General features: G+C 31.6%; 1 protein-coding gene across 1 annotated transcript in view; it reads right to left on the bottom strand.

The window, feature by feature from the left end:
- The window catches only part of SUGT1 (SGT1 homolog, MIS12 kinetochore complex assembly cochaperone), a 76,341-nt gene that overhangs the window by 50,963 nt on the left and 8,035 nt on the right, over nucleotides 1-17,343 (bottom strand). The window contains exons 4-10 of the mRNA XM_044670608.1: nucleotides 14,917-14,986; nucleotides 12,868-12,938; nucleotides 10,743-10,796; nucleotides 9,769-9,791; nucleotides 7,149-7,183; nucleotides 3,861-3,957; nucleotides 2,653-2,760 (exon numbers count right to left, since the gene is read on the bottom strand). Coding sequence (XP_044526543.1) covers nucleotides 2,653-2,760; nucleotides 3,861-3,957; nucleotides 7,149-7,183; nucleotides 9,769-9,791; nucleotides 10,743-10,796; nucleotides 12,868-12,938; nucleotides 14,917-14,986 — 458 coding nt within the window. The remainder of the gene's footprint in view (nucleotides 1-2,652; nucleotides 2,761-3,860; nucleotides 3,958-7,148; nucleotides 7,184-9,768; nucleotides 9,792-10,742; nucleotides 10,797-12,867; nucleotides 12,939-14,916; nucleotides 14,987-17,343) is intronic.

The following is a 17,343-nucleotide window of genomic DNA, read 5'->3' on the forward strand; positions in this document are numbered from 1 at the left end:
GGGGTGAAAATCATGACCCTTTCATCACCTTTTTGACTAGGCAATTGCAATAGCCTCCTAATTGATCTATCTGCCAATTGTTTCTTCCCTATCCAATCTATTCTCCACAGAACTACCAGTGATGCTCATATAAAGCAAAGATCTAACCATATCACTCTCCTGTTCAATAAACCATGATGGCCTACTACTACTCCTAGGATCAAATACAAACCCCTCAGTTTATTGGTAAAAGCCCTTCACAATATGACTTGAGCCTACTTTTCCATACTCCCCCCTTTCGCTTACTCTGCTTTCTAGCCAAATTGATCTATTTAGTTTTCTTCATTAAAGGTATTCCATCTCTTGCCTTTATACCTTTGCAGAGACTGTCCATTCATCTGTATAATGCACTTCCTCCTAACTTCTGATTCTTATTAGAATTCCTAAATTCCATAAAAGCTTATTAACTCAAGCACCACCTCTTTACACAAGGCTTTTCTTGATTAGTCTAGCCCACCAAATGCTAGTACCTTTCCACTCTAAAATTACCTTTTTAGGTATTTGTGTGTGTGTGTGTGTGTGTGTGTGTGTTGTGTAATTAGAATTTTGTACCCCAGGACTCCATTTCTCAGAATCCCACTTTTGTCCTCACGTTAGGTCCCTACATTTTGGAGATAAAGTTTCTGTAACCCCGCCTCTCACTCTCTTCTCTCACTAACAGTCAGGAAAACTTCTCTTTACTCAGCTTTTACTTTTGTTCTTTTTATTTCTTTAACTTCAGGTGATTATTAATAAATCTTATAAAATATAATACTTAGTTATTGGATATTGATTTAAATCTTAAATTTCATACATATACATATATGTGAGTATATGAGTAGCTATATATAAATATATACACAGATCTAATAAGTACATGTACCTGTGTCTGTATATGTACACATACATACTTAATATATATATGCACATTCTACATGCATACACACACATATATTATAAAAGCATATACTTTTATGTGTACACAATTTCCCCTAATACATGTAAATTTCATGAAAGCAGGGTTGGAAGCAGATAATATTTTATCTTTATTCTTATCCCCAGGGCCTGTCTGGCATGATAGGGACTTAATAAAGATTTGTTAATAATCAAATTAAGTTCTTTCCCTTTAATGAAAAAAAAAAACTACAGCCAAAGATGTTATGACTTTCCCCAGTTCATATAATTTGCAGTTAAGCAAGGACTAGAATCCAGGTCAACTGTCTTCCAGTTCATTCTCTTCCCAGCATATATCATAAGTCTCCCTATTTTGACTGTCATTTGATTTGCATTCTAATTTTGTATTATTTGAAGATATTGATGCAAAGTGGTTAACAAAGTCAATTAAAATAACATTCATTTCAATGATTTGCTATTTTCTCATTAAGGCAAAGAAAGTTTTAAGTTTCAACTATAGTATTTTTTCAAATAAATAAAATTTGCAAAGCACTTCACAAATCTTAAAGTGATATATAAATGCTATCATCATCATAACCATTATTATTATTAAAAATATCAGTTGGGCTTTTTTGAGACAGGAGGTCCTAGGTTCAAATCTGGCCTCAGACACTTCCCAGCTGTGTGACCCTGGGCAAGTCACTTGACCCCCATTGCCTACCCTTACCACTCTTCTGCCTTGGAGCCAATACACAGTATTGGCTCCAAGACAGAAGGTAAGAGCTTAAAAAATAAATAAATAAAATAAAATAAAATTAATTAATTAATTAAAAGTTATTAAAAACAAATAAACAATGCTGACCTAACATTAATGTTTATGACATGATGGCCACGGGTAACAAGATAATACATGAAAACAAGCAAACTTCTGTAATCATGAGAAGAGTATTTTTTTAAAGTGACATGGATAACAAATAAAAACCAGACTCCTTAATTTGACATACAAGGATTTCCACTACCGAAACCAAAATATGTTCCATCCAAAATGAACCTTACCAATCCAGACACAGGTTTTAATTTTTGTCATCTTCATATCTTTGCTCATGCCATTCTACTGGCCATGCTGCCCTCCCCTCAAACCTCTACCTACTGAAAAACTAGCTGAATTTCAAAATCCACCACATAATTCACAAGGCCTCCTCTGATACCTTAAGTTAGAAAAGGTGCTTCTGAATTCTCACAGATTCAGTTCTACCTCTCCAAGACAAAACTGAATACAAGGCACAATTGGGGGGGGTGAGCACAGGTGGTTACATGTCTACTAGATCTTTCACACATGCCTCCGGAGGGACAGGACTGGGTCTTATTTATCACTGTACCATACACAATCCAGTGCTTTACAACGGTGGATATGTGGTAAATATTTGTTGAATTCAATTGCTAAACACATACTGTAATCCTCAACCCCTAATAGTCTGAGGGAGCAAATATCACTTTTAATATATTCACCAGGTACACAGAAGTCAACAAATGTAGTAACAACAATTACAGATCACACCTTATTTAGTAACAGAGTTTAATTAGTTTTCAATACTTAAACTAAGCAAGTTCTGATGTCATGTCTAAAAAAAGGTTATTAATAACTTGTTTTAGAATTAAAACCACATAAAAACTTGCACTGATGTTTTTTACCTTTTTAAATAATTAATATTAGCAATCAACTACTATAAAATGCTTTACCTTTGTTGAAAGTATTTTAAAGGTGCTCTGTTCAGGTACTATAGGATGAATAAGTGAAAGTTTTAAATTATAATCCTCTCCAGATGGAAGATTCACCACTGCAGACAACTAATGAATAAAAATATTAAATAAATTTTAGTGGAAAGTATTAGTATTAACTCTAAGAACTTGACACATCCTAAGGATAGTACAAATTATTCAAATGAAATATCAGCTCTAAGGTATGTGTAATTTAGAATTTGCTCCCCAGGGACTCTCTTTTCCAGCAACCCAGTTACACATCTACATTACGTACTAATGTACGGAAGATATAAGTTTTGTGTAGCTCTGCTGTCTCTTTTCTTTTCCCCTGATCACAGCTGGGAAAGCAGACTTTATGCCAAGCAGGAGAATCTACACACGTGGGTTTACTTTTTGTTAGGTTTGAACTTCTACTTCTTTTAGTTTGTTTTCTTTCTACTTCAAGTGATAACTTTATAAAATATAATACTTGGAGGTATTGGATATTAATTTTAGTCTTACAGGCAGATTCCTCAAAATATCCTATATTTCATTTTGGTAGTAGATACATGTACTCAAACATGAAACATAAAACAAAGAATAGAAAATATTTCAAAGAAAAAAAAATTTCCCCACCATACTAACATTCATTCACTCTAACTTTCCTCAGTTATTATGGACAAAAAGAAATTATAAAAGCATCTACCTATGTTTTACTTTTGAATCTCAAGAATACTTACTTCAAAAACAGACTAATATTCTCAAAATATTGCACCTCACATTATCCACCACCAAATGTAGCTATCATAAACTTCTAATCAGTAAATAGCCACCAAGTAACTACACTAATGATACAGTGGTTTATATCTCTATAAATTTCAAAAATAAAAACTAGAACCATTATACATAAACATGCTACATTAGAAAATAATTTAACACATTTCTCAGCATTAATAATAGGTTTTGCTCTAAATTTAAAGAGAGAAAAAAATTTTTTTTAGAAAAGCAAACTTATACCTATGGCATGATTCATCATATCATTGAGCCCATGATAATTTTAAACTAAAAAACAATCCTTACTAGTTTAGTATAGTTTTTCACATCGCTTAGGTGAAAACTGATTATTTAATATGCATATATTGCATTTGCAGTTGCTACTATTCAAAATCCACAAACAATTATAAATAAGGTTCAAAGAAAGCAATCACCTCGTTTTCTGAAAACTCCACTTTTATGTTATTCTTCTGAATATTCTTGATCATAAGTGTAATGATTACTTGAGATTCTGTTTGGTACCAGTCATACCTTTAAAAGTAAGCATAAAGAATTCCAACCAGGTGAGAAATTTAAAACATTTTTTAAATCAATCTGCAAAAATGTCTTCCAGTTGGAAGAAACAGAATAAAATAATTACAACAATTATGGAGGAAATGAATTATTTTAATTGTTACAAACAAAAGCAATCATTAGCAACAAGATCAATGCACTTAACTCCATGAAAACCAAAACATGTATGTGATGAAACTCAACATAAAAAGAGAACAAATACTAACTGGAAAATATATTTACAGCAAAATTTCAACTAAAATACATCAACGTTTTTATTTAAAAGTCACAGTTAAAATTCCCAACCACAAGAACTAAATGATAAAGAGATATGAACAATTTTCAAAAGAAACATAAACTGTTAAAAAAAAATGCTTGACCACTAATAATCAGATATAAATTAAAACAACTTTGAGGTTCAATCTCATACCCATCAAATTGGCAAAGTAACTAAATGCAAAGAAATTCAATCCTAGCATGGTTGTAAAGAAACATGTATACTCAATTCCCTGCCAGTAGAAATGCAAACTTGCATAATCTTTTTCAAGGACAATGGGGTAATACATAGTAAAAGTTACAAAAATAATCAGATTCTTTTACCCTAATTTCACAGTTGGAGATATACTGTGAAAGGCTTAGGAAAATAAATAATAAATAATAAATAAATAGTAAAGGGCAAATTATTGAAAAGATGTTCACAACAATTTTATGTTATTGCAAAAAAAAACAATGAATAATCTAAATATCCAATAAAAGAGGAATGGTTAAATAAATTGAATGGTATTAAGTAAAATGGATAAAAACCAAATTAATTATCCAGTTGGAGCATCCACATTGTCAATGCTAAGAGATTCTTTTTCTTCTGCATTACTTTATACTTAAATGTCATGCATGGACACATACATATTCTGTGGTGTTTATTTGCTTTAATGCAATTCAGACTTAAAAAGTATGAGGAAGATAAAGAAATCTAGAAAACACTTTTAGGAAATAATGCAAGGTGAAAAGATCAAATTGAGAGGAATAGAGTACACACCAACTACAAATTTAAAAGGAAAAGTGAATGAAAATGGACAGGATCCAAAGGACTTAAAAGAATAACTTTTAAAAATGCAACACAACTTTATACAATGAAATTAGGTAAACACCAAGCAACTTTCGTTGGTTGTGCTAATATATTCACTACTGTTTTTAAGAAAGCACAAAGTTTTAAAAGAATAAAAAAGTAAACAAAACATAATTAATTTATTTACACAGTCCTAATTCACACACTAAAAAAATTTTGTAATAATATGGAAATAGATGTTACACTTCGGTACTGTTCACCTCCTAGCATCTTAAGATTACTTTAAAGTATTTATTTCAAAAACACGGCCAGTTACAAATTAATTTAGCCTCAAATACCTTTGCTTCTTAACATTTTATCAAAGAAAAAAAAAACCTGTAGTCTTAAAAATGTAAAGGGCTCCACCTTGAGGGACAAAACAGACAAGCAAGTTTCTAGTTACTGTAGGTAATATCCAATTACCTATTATCTGAATTAATAAAAGAAAAGAGGTGGCACAGATAATCCAAAAGACCTTGTCTAGTTGTTGGGGAAAATAACAAGATTTTCTAAGTGGTATTCCTAACCTTGTTTTGCTTAAGTTAATAACTTCCTTTATCCCTCAACACATGTCAAGTGATGATAAAGAAATAAGCTCAAAAAATGCTAAAATGTCTTAAGGAAATCATCCTAGAAACAACTAAAAATTATTTACTAAGTTGTAGACAGCTGAGCAATTATAATGCTCACAACTATGAGGAATGTCATTGAGTACTTCCTCACCATTCACATCAGTGTCCCAGCAGGGTTTTTATTCTGTCCAGTTTCAGCATCCATGGTTGTCAATACTAAGCAATTGTTTTTCTTCTATATTACTTTATATTTAAATAGTGTCATGCATGGACACATAAATACTTTGTGGTGCTTATGGTCCTGGTGACCTGAACCACTCTCTTTGTAAAAGTCCAAAGGCCCATGTTTCTCCTCTCCCACACTGGCTACCTCTTCACCAGTATTTTCTTTTCTGCTAAGAGCATGGCAAGAACAGAATGTTCTGTTAAAATTTTAAACCTGCTTTACTAATGTTTAAATGTACTTTCATTAAATGGATATGGGGGAAGGAATCCAAATAGTCCCTTAAAAACACAGAAAAGACCTAGAAGATATAACTTTATATATAACCTTAAGTTGTATCTTTCCCAATTCAAAATATATGGAGGGGCTGATATGTAAATATATTAAAATACTGTGTAGTCCTCCATCATCACCTACCAGTTTTTTACCAGTTTAAGTTTTCATTTATCAATGCTGCTTGCATATCTCCTATATTCTTTATGCCACTAAACTTGAAAAGAGATGTAAGCTTACCTAAACAAAAAAAATTCATGAAAACCCAAAATTACTGGAAAATCTGGGTACCTGTAATAACTACCCTGGTTGGTGGTGTGTGCTCTCCTATTCTTGTCTTCCTATTCCTTCCAGAAGTAAGAAAAGAATGCCCCTAACTGATTCACCAATAGAAGGGTAGGGAAACATAATAGATCCAGAACAGTCACCTCTTAACTTTTATGGTGAAGACTAACTCACAAGCAGGTTACCATCCTTATATTGCTAAACATTCATCGCATTTAGTCTTCTATAAGAGATGGCCCTGAGCAGCTGCCACTCTTATTTCATCAAGTGTTTCTATGAAAATTTCAGTGAAGAAAAAAAAAGTGAGGCAAAATGTATTAAATTTTCAGAGGATTTACTGCCAGTTTTCTTATACTGGCATTACTAATTTGTTTAGTTACTATAATACTATCAGATTTTAAGAGAAGAAAGGTGCTTGTTCTAGATCTTTGGAAAGGTGATGAAGGAACAAACATGAAACCAGGTAAAATAACTTCAAAATTAAAGTAAATTCAAGAGTAATGACATGAACTAAATTGAAATGCCAATACTAATCACACTAGGAATTAATTTTTCTAATCTCATGGTGAAATAAAAAAAGCATAAGTTTATTTTAAAATCATAGAATGCAACCTTACTCCAAGGAAATAATTCTCCCTGCCCTACCCTACTTCCCCAAAAAGAGTACATTTATTGAAAAACTAAATACTTTTTAAAGAAATAAAATACTTACTTGATTTTTGATTGTTGGTTTTGCTGTTGTACACTCTGATTATGGCATGTTGAATTTAAAAAAATGTTGTAAGTTAGACTGGCAAATGTACATTAAAATGCATTTACTTTTAAACTTTATACTTAACAATTTATTAAGCACATTGCTAATGGAAAAGCTAAATAAAAACAACTCAAAAATAAAAGGTCTTTTATTTTTTTTAAAAAAAGTGTAAACACTGGTTGTTTTGAATATCTTGTATAAACATATAAAAACCCTCCAGTAATTTTCTTAAAGGGAGGAGGGTTCCTCTTGCTTTTATAGTCAGATCTCCAAATATTTATTGGTTGATTGAATGAAAAATGGATAAGAAATGGTGGTATATAAATGTAAAAGAATAATACTATGTGATAAGTAATGATGAAAATGAGAAATTCAGAAAAACAGGAAGATTTACATGAAATAATAAGGTAAGGAAAATCAAGCAAGAAATATATACAATAACCAAAAAATGTAAATAAAGACAACACTAAAAACTATCTGAATTTAGAGTTAAAACAGTGATCAGCCTTGACTCCAAGGACTACTAGTGATATATATACTTCTTTACTCTTAACAGAGGTACTGGACTAGAGTTGTAGTATGCTGCACACCCTTTAATATGCAACTGCTAGGTAGTTTTCACTTAATAGATTTTCCTTTTTACAAAGTAGGGTTACAGTGGTAGGGGAAGGTTATAGGAAAGTGATAATGGTAAAAAAAAAAAAGCATCAATGAATCATATTCTTAAAAGAAAAAATAAAGGAAAATAATTTTTTTAATGAAGGATTCTAAGACTTTTAAAATGTGATAACTATTCTTATCTATATAATATGCATCCTCTGATTAAAGATACAATTATTTTTCTTCAAAAAGAACCAAGAAAGCTTTGACCACTGTCACAATTTTTATCATTTCAATTTCAATTTCATAAACATTTATTTTTCTTCTAAGTAATGAGAAATTGAATAAGCACACACACAAAAAAAAAAAAAAACAGAAAAAGTTTGAGAAGCAATTAACAAAAAAATGTTCATTTTAAGATACCCTAACTTCCTGAATTGAAATTTAAAATTTTTTAAAGTCATTATTTGTATATACATAAGCACATGAAGCACATGCATACACACATCCTGTCACTATCCAACTACAGACAGATAGCAATTAAGAGTATTTTTAATGAAACTGAGAGGGTATTATGATTAATTTTCAGTTCAGAAAGGACAAAGGATGGACTTTGGTTCCATTTTATCCCTTTCTCATGTTTGTGGGGAAGGTGAACTGAGGGAGAGAAATTAAATGCTTGTCGAGAAAAATAAAATATAATTTTTTTTTAAGAAAGAAGGTATAAGAATGATAAAAAGGGAGCATAAGGTGATGGCAAAAATGATGCTCCCAGAAAAAAATATTGCTAAGAATATGCCACAATCTGGGCATCTGGTTCTAATCTCTGTATGATGAACTTTCTGTTATATCAAACTGCTTTATTTAAAATACGCAAAGAGGGAGCAGCTGGATAACTCAGTGGATTGAAAGCCAGACCCAGAGATGGGAGGTCCCAGATTCAAAACTGGCCTCAGACACTGCCTACCTGTGTGACCCTGGGCAAGTCACTTAACCCCATTGCCTAGCCCTTACCACTCTTCTGCCTTAGAATACACAGTACTGTATTCTATACACAGTATTGATTCTAAGGCGGAAAGTGAAGGTTTTAAAAAATAAAAAAATAAAGTAGAACAAAGAAAGGATTGGAAAAGAAAAAATTTCAATATAAAGTGAAACAAAAATTATAAAATCTCAATTTTAATGTAGTCAATAATAAAAGTTTTGCCAGACTTAAGAAAGCTTGAATACTCCCAAAATTAAATATAACATTGATTTTTCAGTCATGTTTGCATGTACTTTTATTAATATAAGTAAATGTTAAAAGTAAAGACCAAACCTGGATTAATATATATTAATAATGATAGATTTTTCCAAGGTAAATTACTAGTAAAAAACAAATATTAATGGAAATATTAATTGAAGTACATGTTGATTTCTTTAGGGTTAGACACAGAATAATAATCCCACTTTTATAAAGTTGGTAGACTTGTAAAAAAATTTACTCAACCTTAAAACTAAATTCAATAAAGATAGCAGAAATCTAAGCCAAAAATTGGAATGTTCATTCAATTTTACTAAAAACTAACTCAATATCTATGACATAGAAAGGATGGTGTTTTAGACAATATAGATATAGAAAAATTTTAAAATATGAACTAACCCACTAAATGCTTCTTAGGAAACAATTTGTTTAAATATATTACTAATATAAAACACTAACGAGAAAGAGAAAAAATATATTTGAAAACATCGAAACACTAAATCAATGTTTTATGCAGACTAACAGTATTAAAATATTACTAGATATGAAAATCATCAGTCAAGAATGGAATTTAATTTCAATTTTTAAATAATAAATAGCTGTTAAGCCAGAAGTACTAATCGTTCAACTAAGAAATTGTTCATCCTAAATCCTGTCACATACATATTTAGCACTCAAGACACAATAAAAGTAAAACTAAAACAAATATGATAAAAATAAAAATGTGGGGCTTACCGTTCCAGATTCTGACACTGCTTCTAAATATAAATAACACATTTTTAGATACTATCAACATGCTTAAAACATGCACTTCTACTTTGAGTCAAGGTAACAATTACATATCCAAATATTTTATACCTATCTTCTATGCATTTTTAATTGGGAAAGGAAGTTATTTAGATACTAGGGTTATCTTTAGTTTACTGATATACTCATACCATACCACTGCAAATCAAGTTAAATTAATTCTATTGTTAGTATAAGACAATATACAAATCTGAAACTAACAAGTCTATTTTCATGCACGTCCAAAGGGCGTGTATAAACCACATGTTAGTTCTAATACTATAGTATTAATATATACAATATATATTATTTTGTAATATAATCTAATAATAGACTTCCCAAAAAACTATGCTAGATGTAACAACATTGCAGGAGACATTTAGTCCCACAGAAATAATATTATGAATGGAAGATCAGCCAAATGACATTACAAAATATTCACAACCTTACAGTGGAATTTACTTTAAAAATTAATATATAGAATTTTTTTAATAAAGCATTAATAATCCTACCACAAAATTATTTTGGTTGGGGCAATTTTATGCATTATGTTTATCTCATTTTTTTAATCTGAAAGAATATAATGTTTTAAAATATTAAGTTCAAAGGATAAAGAAATTATCAGTCCAAGGTGAAGCAGCTAAATGGCTTAGTAGATACAGAGCCAGGTCTAGAGATGGGAAGTCCTTGGTTCAAATCTGATCTCAGATACCTCATAGCTGTGTGACCCTAGGAAAGTCACTCAACCCCCATAGTCTATCCCTTCCCACTTTTCTGCCTTCAAACCAATACACAGTATTGTTTCAAAGATAAAAGGTAAGAAAGGGTTTGAAAAAATATCAGTCTAGGGAGGAAAACTGATTAAGTACTTTGGGATATCTAGCTAGTTTAATAATATTAAATGCAAAAAAAGCTATACTTACTATTTTGAGTTTCTTGACATCTTTTAATCCAGATATCAAAAGTGTTATCTGCATCTGAAAAGTAATGAATTTGATATACTGAAACTCACCACCTTAAAAAATACAAGCATCCATCCTTTAAGCAACTATTACAATTCGCATATTACTAAATAAAAAATTTAAATATAATTTCTAGTTATTTGTAAAGAATTTGTTTTAGCAACACAATTATTTCTAATTACAAATTCCCATTATCTCACTAGATAAACAAAAATAAACTACAAGTTTTCTCTTGACCACCTGCTTTAATAAAAACATTCTACCATACACCTAGAAAATAAGTAAAATTCTGCTTCCTACATCAGAGTTGTCTTATCATTCATTTGGATTAACCCTGTGTCTGGCACCTAGTAGCAGCGTTCCTCATTCCCCCATGGGGTCCTGGGGAACTACTGTGGCACCAAGTTTTTTTTATTTTTTAATATGCAGCTATTTTCTCTTGCTTCTCTTCCTATACCTCACCTACTGTAGACTTTTTCTGCCCTTAAAAACTGATTTGGCTTTGCCATCAGAGCCAACAGTGAAAAGCAACTTTGATCATAACCACATAAAACAAGTGACGGAACAAGAGTTGCCCAGGGAGGTAAGAGATTGGGAAGCAGCATATGTATATGTAAATATATCTGAAAATGTCCATACAGGCAAAAAAGTCATAAGGAAAAAAAGTCACTTCAGAAAACCTAGAACAAAATGCACAAATACTTATAGTGTCTAAAAAGGTAACATGCCCATGGGGAAGGAAAAGAAGATCCTGAAACTGATGAAGTATTTAAAATATTCTCACACTTACAACAGACAATACATTTCATGATTATCATAAGTTACCAACTCTTTACTACTATTTCTAAATAATGATTTCCAAAGTTATTTCACATCAGCCTGATTCAGACCTGAAGACTCATATATTTCCCTCATACTCAACAAAAAATAAATGCTTATTGAATTGAATCAAGTCCTCTTGCAGGGTGTGCACAAAAGATAGCACAGAATAAGAGATAGTATTTTAAAACACTCTAAAATATCAAATATAATACATGTTGTGGAATTTTTTACAATTTACTGTTGTATCACAAAATTTTAAAAATGCATTGGTTCAAAGTTGGGGTTTCATAATTAGAATTATAGTCCAATTCAAAAATAGTATTAGTGTCTGTAATTCAAGGTAAATAATAATGTATTGTGCTTGGTATGAATATAACCTTGAGCGAACATTAAAAGCTTTGAATGAGGACAGCTGGGTAGCTCAGTGGATTGAGAGCCAGGCCCAGAGATGGGAGGTTCTGGGTTCAAATTTGGCCTCAGACACTTCTTAGCTGTGTGACCCTGGGTAAGTCACTTGACCCCCATTGCCTAGTCCTTACCACTTTTCTACCTTGGAACCAATACACAGTATTGATTCTAAGATGGAAGGTAAAAGTTTAAAAAAAATAAAATTTAAAATTTAAAAAAAAAAAAAAGCTTTGAGATGGTTTTCTAGGGGTAACTAGACAGCCTTTAAATGTTATTATCTTTGCTTTTACAAAAATCATTTCTACATGTGTGCCTGAATAGTCAAGCATCTATAATAAATTCTACACACACATCTCAACTTTAAAAGTTGGGATGATTAATGTTGTTCTATTCTAATTTATTGGTTCCCCTCACCTAGTTATCCTTTACCATAATAACTATCCAAACCCAAAATTTGCTTCCTTGGAAAATCCTTTGCTGAAATAGTTTCTACCTCATTAAGCCAAAGCAAATACTGATAATGAATTTATGCTAAACAAAACAAGTACATGATAAACCATTATAAATAACATCATCAGTCTGAAACATGAGAAGAAATTCCTTGAATTTTTATAGCTTTATTTTCTAAAGTTCAGCATTTCACTCTATGCTAGAGAAAGACCCAAGGTAATTATTTTTTAAATCAACTCAAATTTTATAATCAACATGAAATGCCAGGTAAAGGAAAATAAACAAGCCCTACTTTGCAATTAATTTAAAATTATACTAAATAATTATCTAGATGTAAACCCTTATATCCATAACTAATTCAAACATCTGAAATACTGGATGATTTTGGTGTCATTCTATTACTTACCATCTAATTTATGTCCTTCTGTAAAACTCTGTAAAGCCTCATCATAGTTTTTTTCATGGTATTCACCTATCCTGGCATGAGCATATGAAAACAAAACAAATGAAAGACAAGAGTGAGCAGTTTTTCTTATTTCTGAGTGATAAAACTATTTTTTCCAGCATATTCAAATGAAAATTTCTTTTACAATGCATTTCAGCAAAACTGAAATAAATAAAATCAGCATTAAATGTGGACATAATTCAGGTATAAGTAAATCTCCTGATTACAACTGGAAACATGTTTATAAAAAATAGCAAAAATGTGCTTTTACCATCTCTAAAAAAAGGTTTCAAAAAAGAAGTTTCTACAGTTTCTCCTTCTATGCAAGGTCGTTAAGGTTCAAATCTCTAGCATTTTAACATTTACAAAGTACCTTACTCACTACCTTTGAAGCTATGTTAATAAGTGCAGGAAACAACACACACCAAAACAAGCTCTTCTCAGATCCAGCTCTCTTTTAACTATATCACATTGCCTAGAGGGAGTGGTTTGTTTCCAACTTAACAACAATGTGAGGCTTCAAAACAAAATGAGATAAGAGATGTGTCTTCAGAGAAGCTTGTCAAAATATGAATTTTGGGCATTTCTGTGGCATTGCACTCTGTTGTACACATGGTCACAAAGTAAGAATGTTCTGGCTAACCTCCTCAATTCAATGGCCTGCTTACAATCAAAATCCTCTTTCTGATTCTTCTCAGAACTACAAAGAATTTAAGATCCTTTTAACACAGAGAGAGTGCTGTATAGTGAGCACTTCAGGTAAGAGCTGTTAACTTTGCGTCTTAGACCTTTTTGGGAGTCTGGGGAAACTTAAGAATCTCTACTCAAAAAAGTTTTTGCATGCATAAAAAACTAAGTTTATGAATAATAATAATGTTGAAATATAGTTTTCAAAATATTTTAAAAACACAAAGATGTAGATTAAGCAATCCCAAAGGATTATCTTTTCAAAACTGACTCAATATAATCAAAGTGGTATAATTTGACCTCTTTTCAATGAGCCACTCCCTATGACAAAAACACAGGATCTAAGTTGAAAGAGACCTCAACAGCTTTCAAATTGGACCTATTCATGGAAGAAATTCCCTAGTTACAGAATATATTTCATTTCCTTAGCATTTGACATTGGTAAAATGCTTTAGATGGGCCATATTAATAAGCCCCACAATGACCCTGTGAAGTAGATAATACAAGTATTATTTCTCATTTGACAATGAGGAAACTAAGGCTCAGAGAGAGGTGAAGTAACTTTCCCAAAGGATAGAGTTGCGCTTCCTGACTTAAAGTCTTGCACTCTATCCCACTATGCTGTTGATTCTTCCCCAAAACTTTTTTTTAATTATCATCCATCAAATTAAGGTACATTAAAGCAATGGTGGAAGAGTAAGAGGAACATTTAAGGACAGTGAACCAAAGTGGACAATAAACTAAAAAGGGGCAAATTCATGCAACAATACCTAAATTCATTATTTATTTTTTAAAAATTATATTAATAAGTTTATTACCATACTTCTTTAATAAATTAAAACCTTTTCTTTCTGTCTTAGAATTGATACATGTATTAGCTCCAAGGTAGAAGAGCAGTAAAGACTAGACAATTAAAGTGACATGACTTGCCCAGGATCACAGAGCTGTGTCTGGGGCCACATTTGAACTTGGGACCTCCCATTTCTAGGCCTCTCTAGCTCTCTAGCCAATTACCACACTCTTCAACATACAAAATAATTACAAGCTATATTTGAAATTAGTCACCTATTACCTGCAGTGTTTCACTAAAATTCATTATCATTTGGGCAGCTAGGTGGCTAAGTGGATAGAGCACCCCAAATGCCTAGACCTTGTCGCTCTTCTACCTTGGAACCAATACTTCATATGGATTCTAAGAAAGAAGCAAGGGTTTAAAAAAATTCATTATCACACCAGGGATATTAAAACTCTATAATAAGCCTGTAAAAAGTTATACTATAAAAACAAGGAAAATTATTAGTATACTATATAAGGCATACATACCCTTTCCTCAGCAGAGCCGTGGAATTATATGGACTGAGTTCAAGAGATTTCTTTGCATCTATAACAGCTTCTACAAAAAAAAGATAGGTTAAAATTAACCACCCTACTTATATGACACCATATCAGATAGACCATTAATCTTCAGGCAGAGATACTACCACTGATACTAAGTCAAATTAAACTTTGTTCTGGGCAACTCATGCATATGTGTGTGTGCATGTGTATGTGTGTATCTCACAAAAATGTCTCTCACTTCAGACTTGATAAAAATGTTAAATGGTTACAACCATAACTTCTTAGTTTTCTTTCTCCTTATTTCTTTAGATGTAATAAGTATATTTATAAAAACTGGAAAAAATAAGCCCTAAGTCAGGTAAAAGATAAGGAGAAAGTCAGTTTAAAAAAAAAGCAGAGAACTCAAGAAACACAGTATAAGGATCAAGAAATTACTATCAAAGGAACAAGGAGGCCAGTTAAGACAAGAAACTCATGGATGTTCAATTCTGACTTTGAATTATAGTTTCCTGTTTTGGAAAAATTCTTTAAAATAACTCTTTGAACAAATTTTGCAAAACAAAAAGCTATATTTCAGAAGTAGATTAAAAACCCTTTTCCTATTAATTTGGGATAATATCGAAGAACTAGAGAGCTTCCCAACTTTTGAGGCAACTCAAAAAGATGGAATTCCAAGATCAAAGAAACGAGAAATAAGACAATTCCATGATACTGGTGTCAGCTAGTGTGTCAGAGAAATAAATTTGCCAATAATTTATCTAGATTTTAGCACAGTATTTGACAAAATGCTTATACTGTTCTTATGGAAAAGACAGAGAGGTGTGGACCAGAAATAATGCAATAATATAGATTTGAAAACAGAAGAATGGCCATCTCAAAGAATTGTCATTAATGAATCAATATCAATGGGGCAGGTATCCAGTGGAGCTATACCAGATTCTTGTGTATTTATTTGTAATTATGCTATTAATATTTTTATCAGCAACTTGAAAGTTTTCTCTGACATTAATCAAGCTTAACTGTGTCCCTTTGCAACTTAAAACCAATGTCCCAATTCTTTCCTCCAGGGTTAACCAGTGTAAGGATGGAAAGTATAATCCCTCTAAGATGTGAAAGCTCTTCAAATACTAGAAAACTACTATAATGTCCACCTTAAGTCTTCATTTATTCTGATTTTTTTTTTAACTGATCTTTATGTGACTTGGACTCAAGTTCCTTCACCATTCTAAGTGCCCTCTTCTGGATACTCTCAAAGCTTCTGTGTCCTTCTTAAGTTCTGGAAACCAAACCTGAACATGATATCCTCATTATGATCTAATTAGGACAATATACAGAAAGCTATCATCTTTTTATTTCTAGAAGTTTTGTTTTGTAAAATCAGACTTGTCCAAAAGTGCCCACAACCTCAATGAGGGTCTTCAAACTAGGTAACCGCTTGTCAGGTATGTTGTGGCAATATTCACTCTAGAATATGGGTTGGAAAGATAGACAAATGAGATCTAAATTCTGATATTTAATTTGTAGAAAAGAGAACTTTGAAAGAACACGATAGCTCTCTTCAAATATCTATATAGTTTTCATGTTGGAGAGGTAATAAACTTATTCTAGTTCACTCTAAAAGTAGAATTACAACCTCTCTTATCTCAGAGTGGATAGAAATGTTATTTGGCATTAAACCAAGATGCCTTAATTGTTTTTTCTGTTCCGTGTTTTATTATAGATTTAACAACATATTCATCAAAACAAACAAAAAATTATATAGACAGATCTTGGATAAACTCGGGGGCTCCCATGTCCTATTATCATTGCAATCCTCATAGGGACTCAGACTTAAATGGAGATAGAAAGATGAAATGTAAAGAGTGCTAGATTTAGAACCAAAGGATCTGGGTTTAAATTCCAGTTATGACATTTACTACTATGTGACCTCGGATAAATTATTTAATTTCTCAGTTATCTCACTTGTAAAATGAGGAGACTGGATAAGATGACAAATAAGGTCCCTATCAAATCAATGATGATACAAAAGTCCCTAACAGAACTGAATCATATTCCACAGTCTCAAGTACTGTTATTCAAATCACAGATCAGGACCTTGCTAGCTATGTTACAACTTTTTATAACCTCCTGCTAAAAATAGTTCGGGATCTTGACACTACATATTCTAATGCAAGATACCAATCACAGATATGACCTACTCAAGTCTTCTCTTCAATAAGTCTACTCGTCAGTAAGTATTCAATAAATACTCTTGAATAAGTCTTCAATAAGTCACTAGTTCTCTTAGTGAAAACTATCTGATTCCTGCATAAGTATATTTTCAATCCATGCTTTTAATAGTAGTAATAAAAAAAGCATTTTTCAGATGTTGATTTTCAGCACTCACAATGCTAGAATTTCTCAGTTTCATAA

This window comes from Gracilinanus agilis, chromosome 3, assembly GCF_016433145.1.
Source record: "Gracilinanus agilis isolate LMUSP501 chromosome 3, AgileGrace, whole genome shotgun sequence".
In the NCBI taxonomy this organism is placed as follows: domain Eukaryota; kingdom Metazoa; phylum Chordata; class Mammalia; order Didelphimorphia; family Didelphidae; genus Gracilinanus; species Gracilinanus agilis.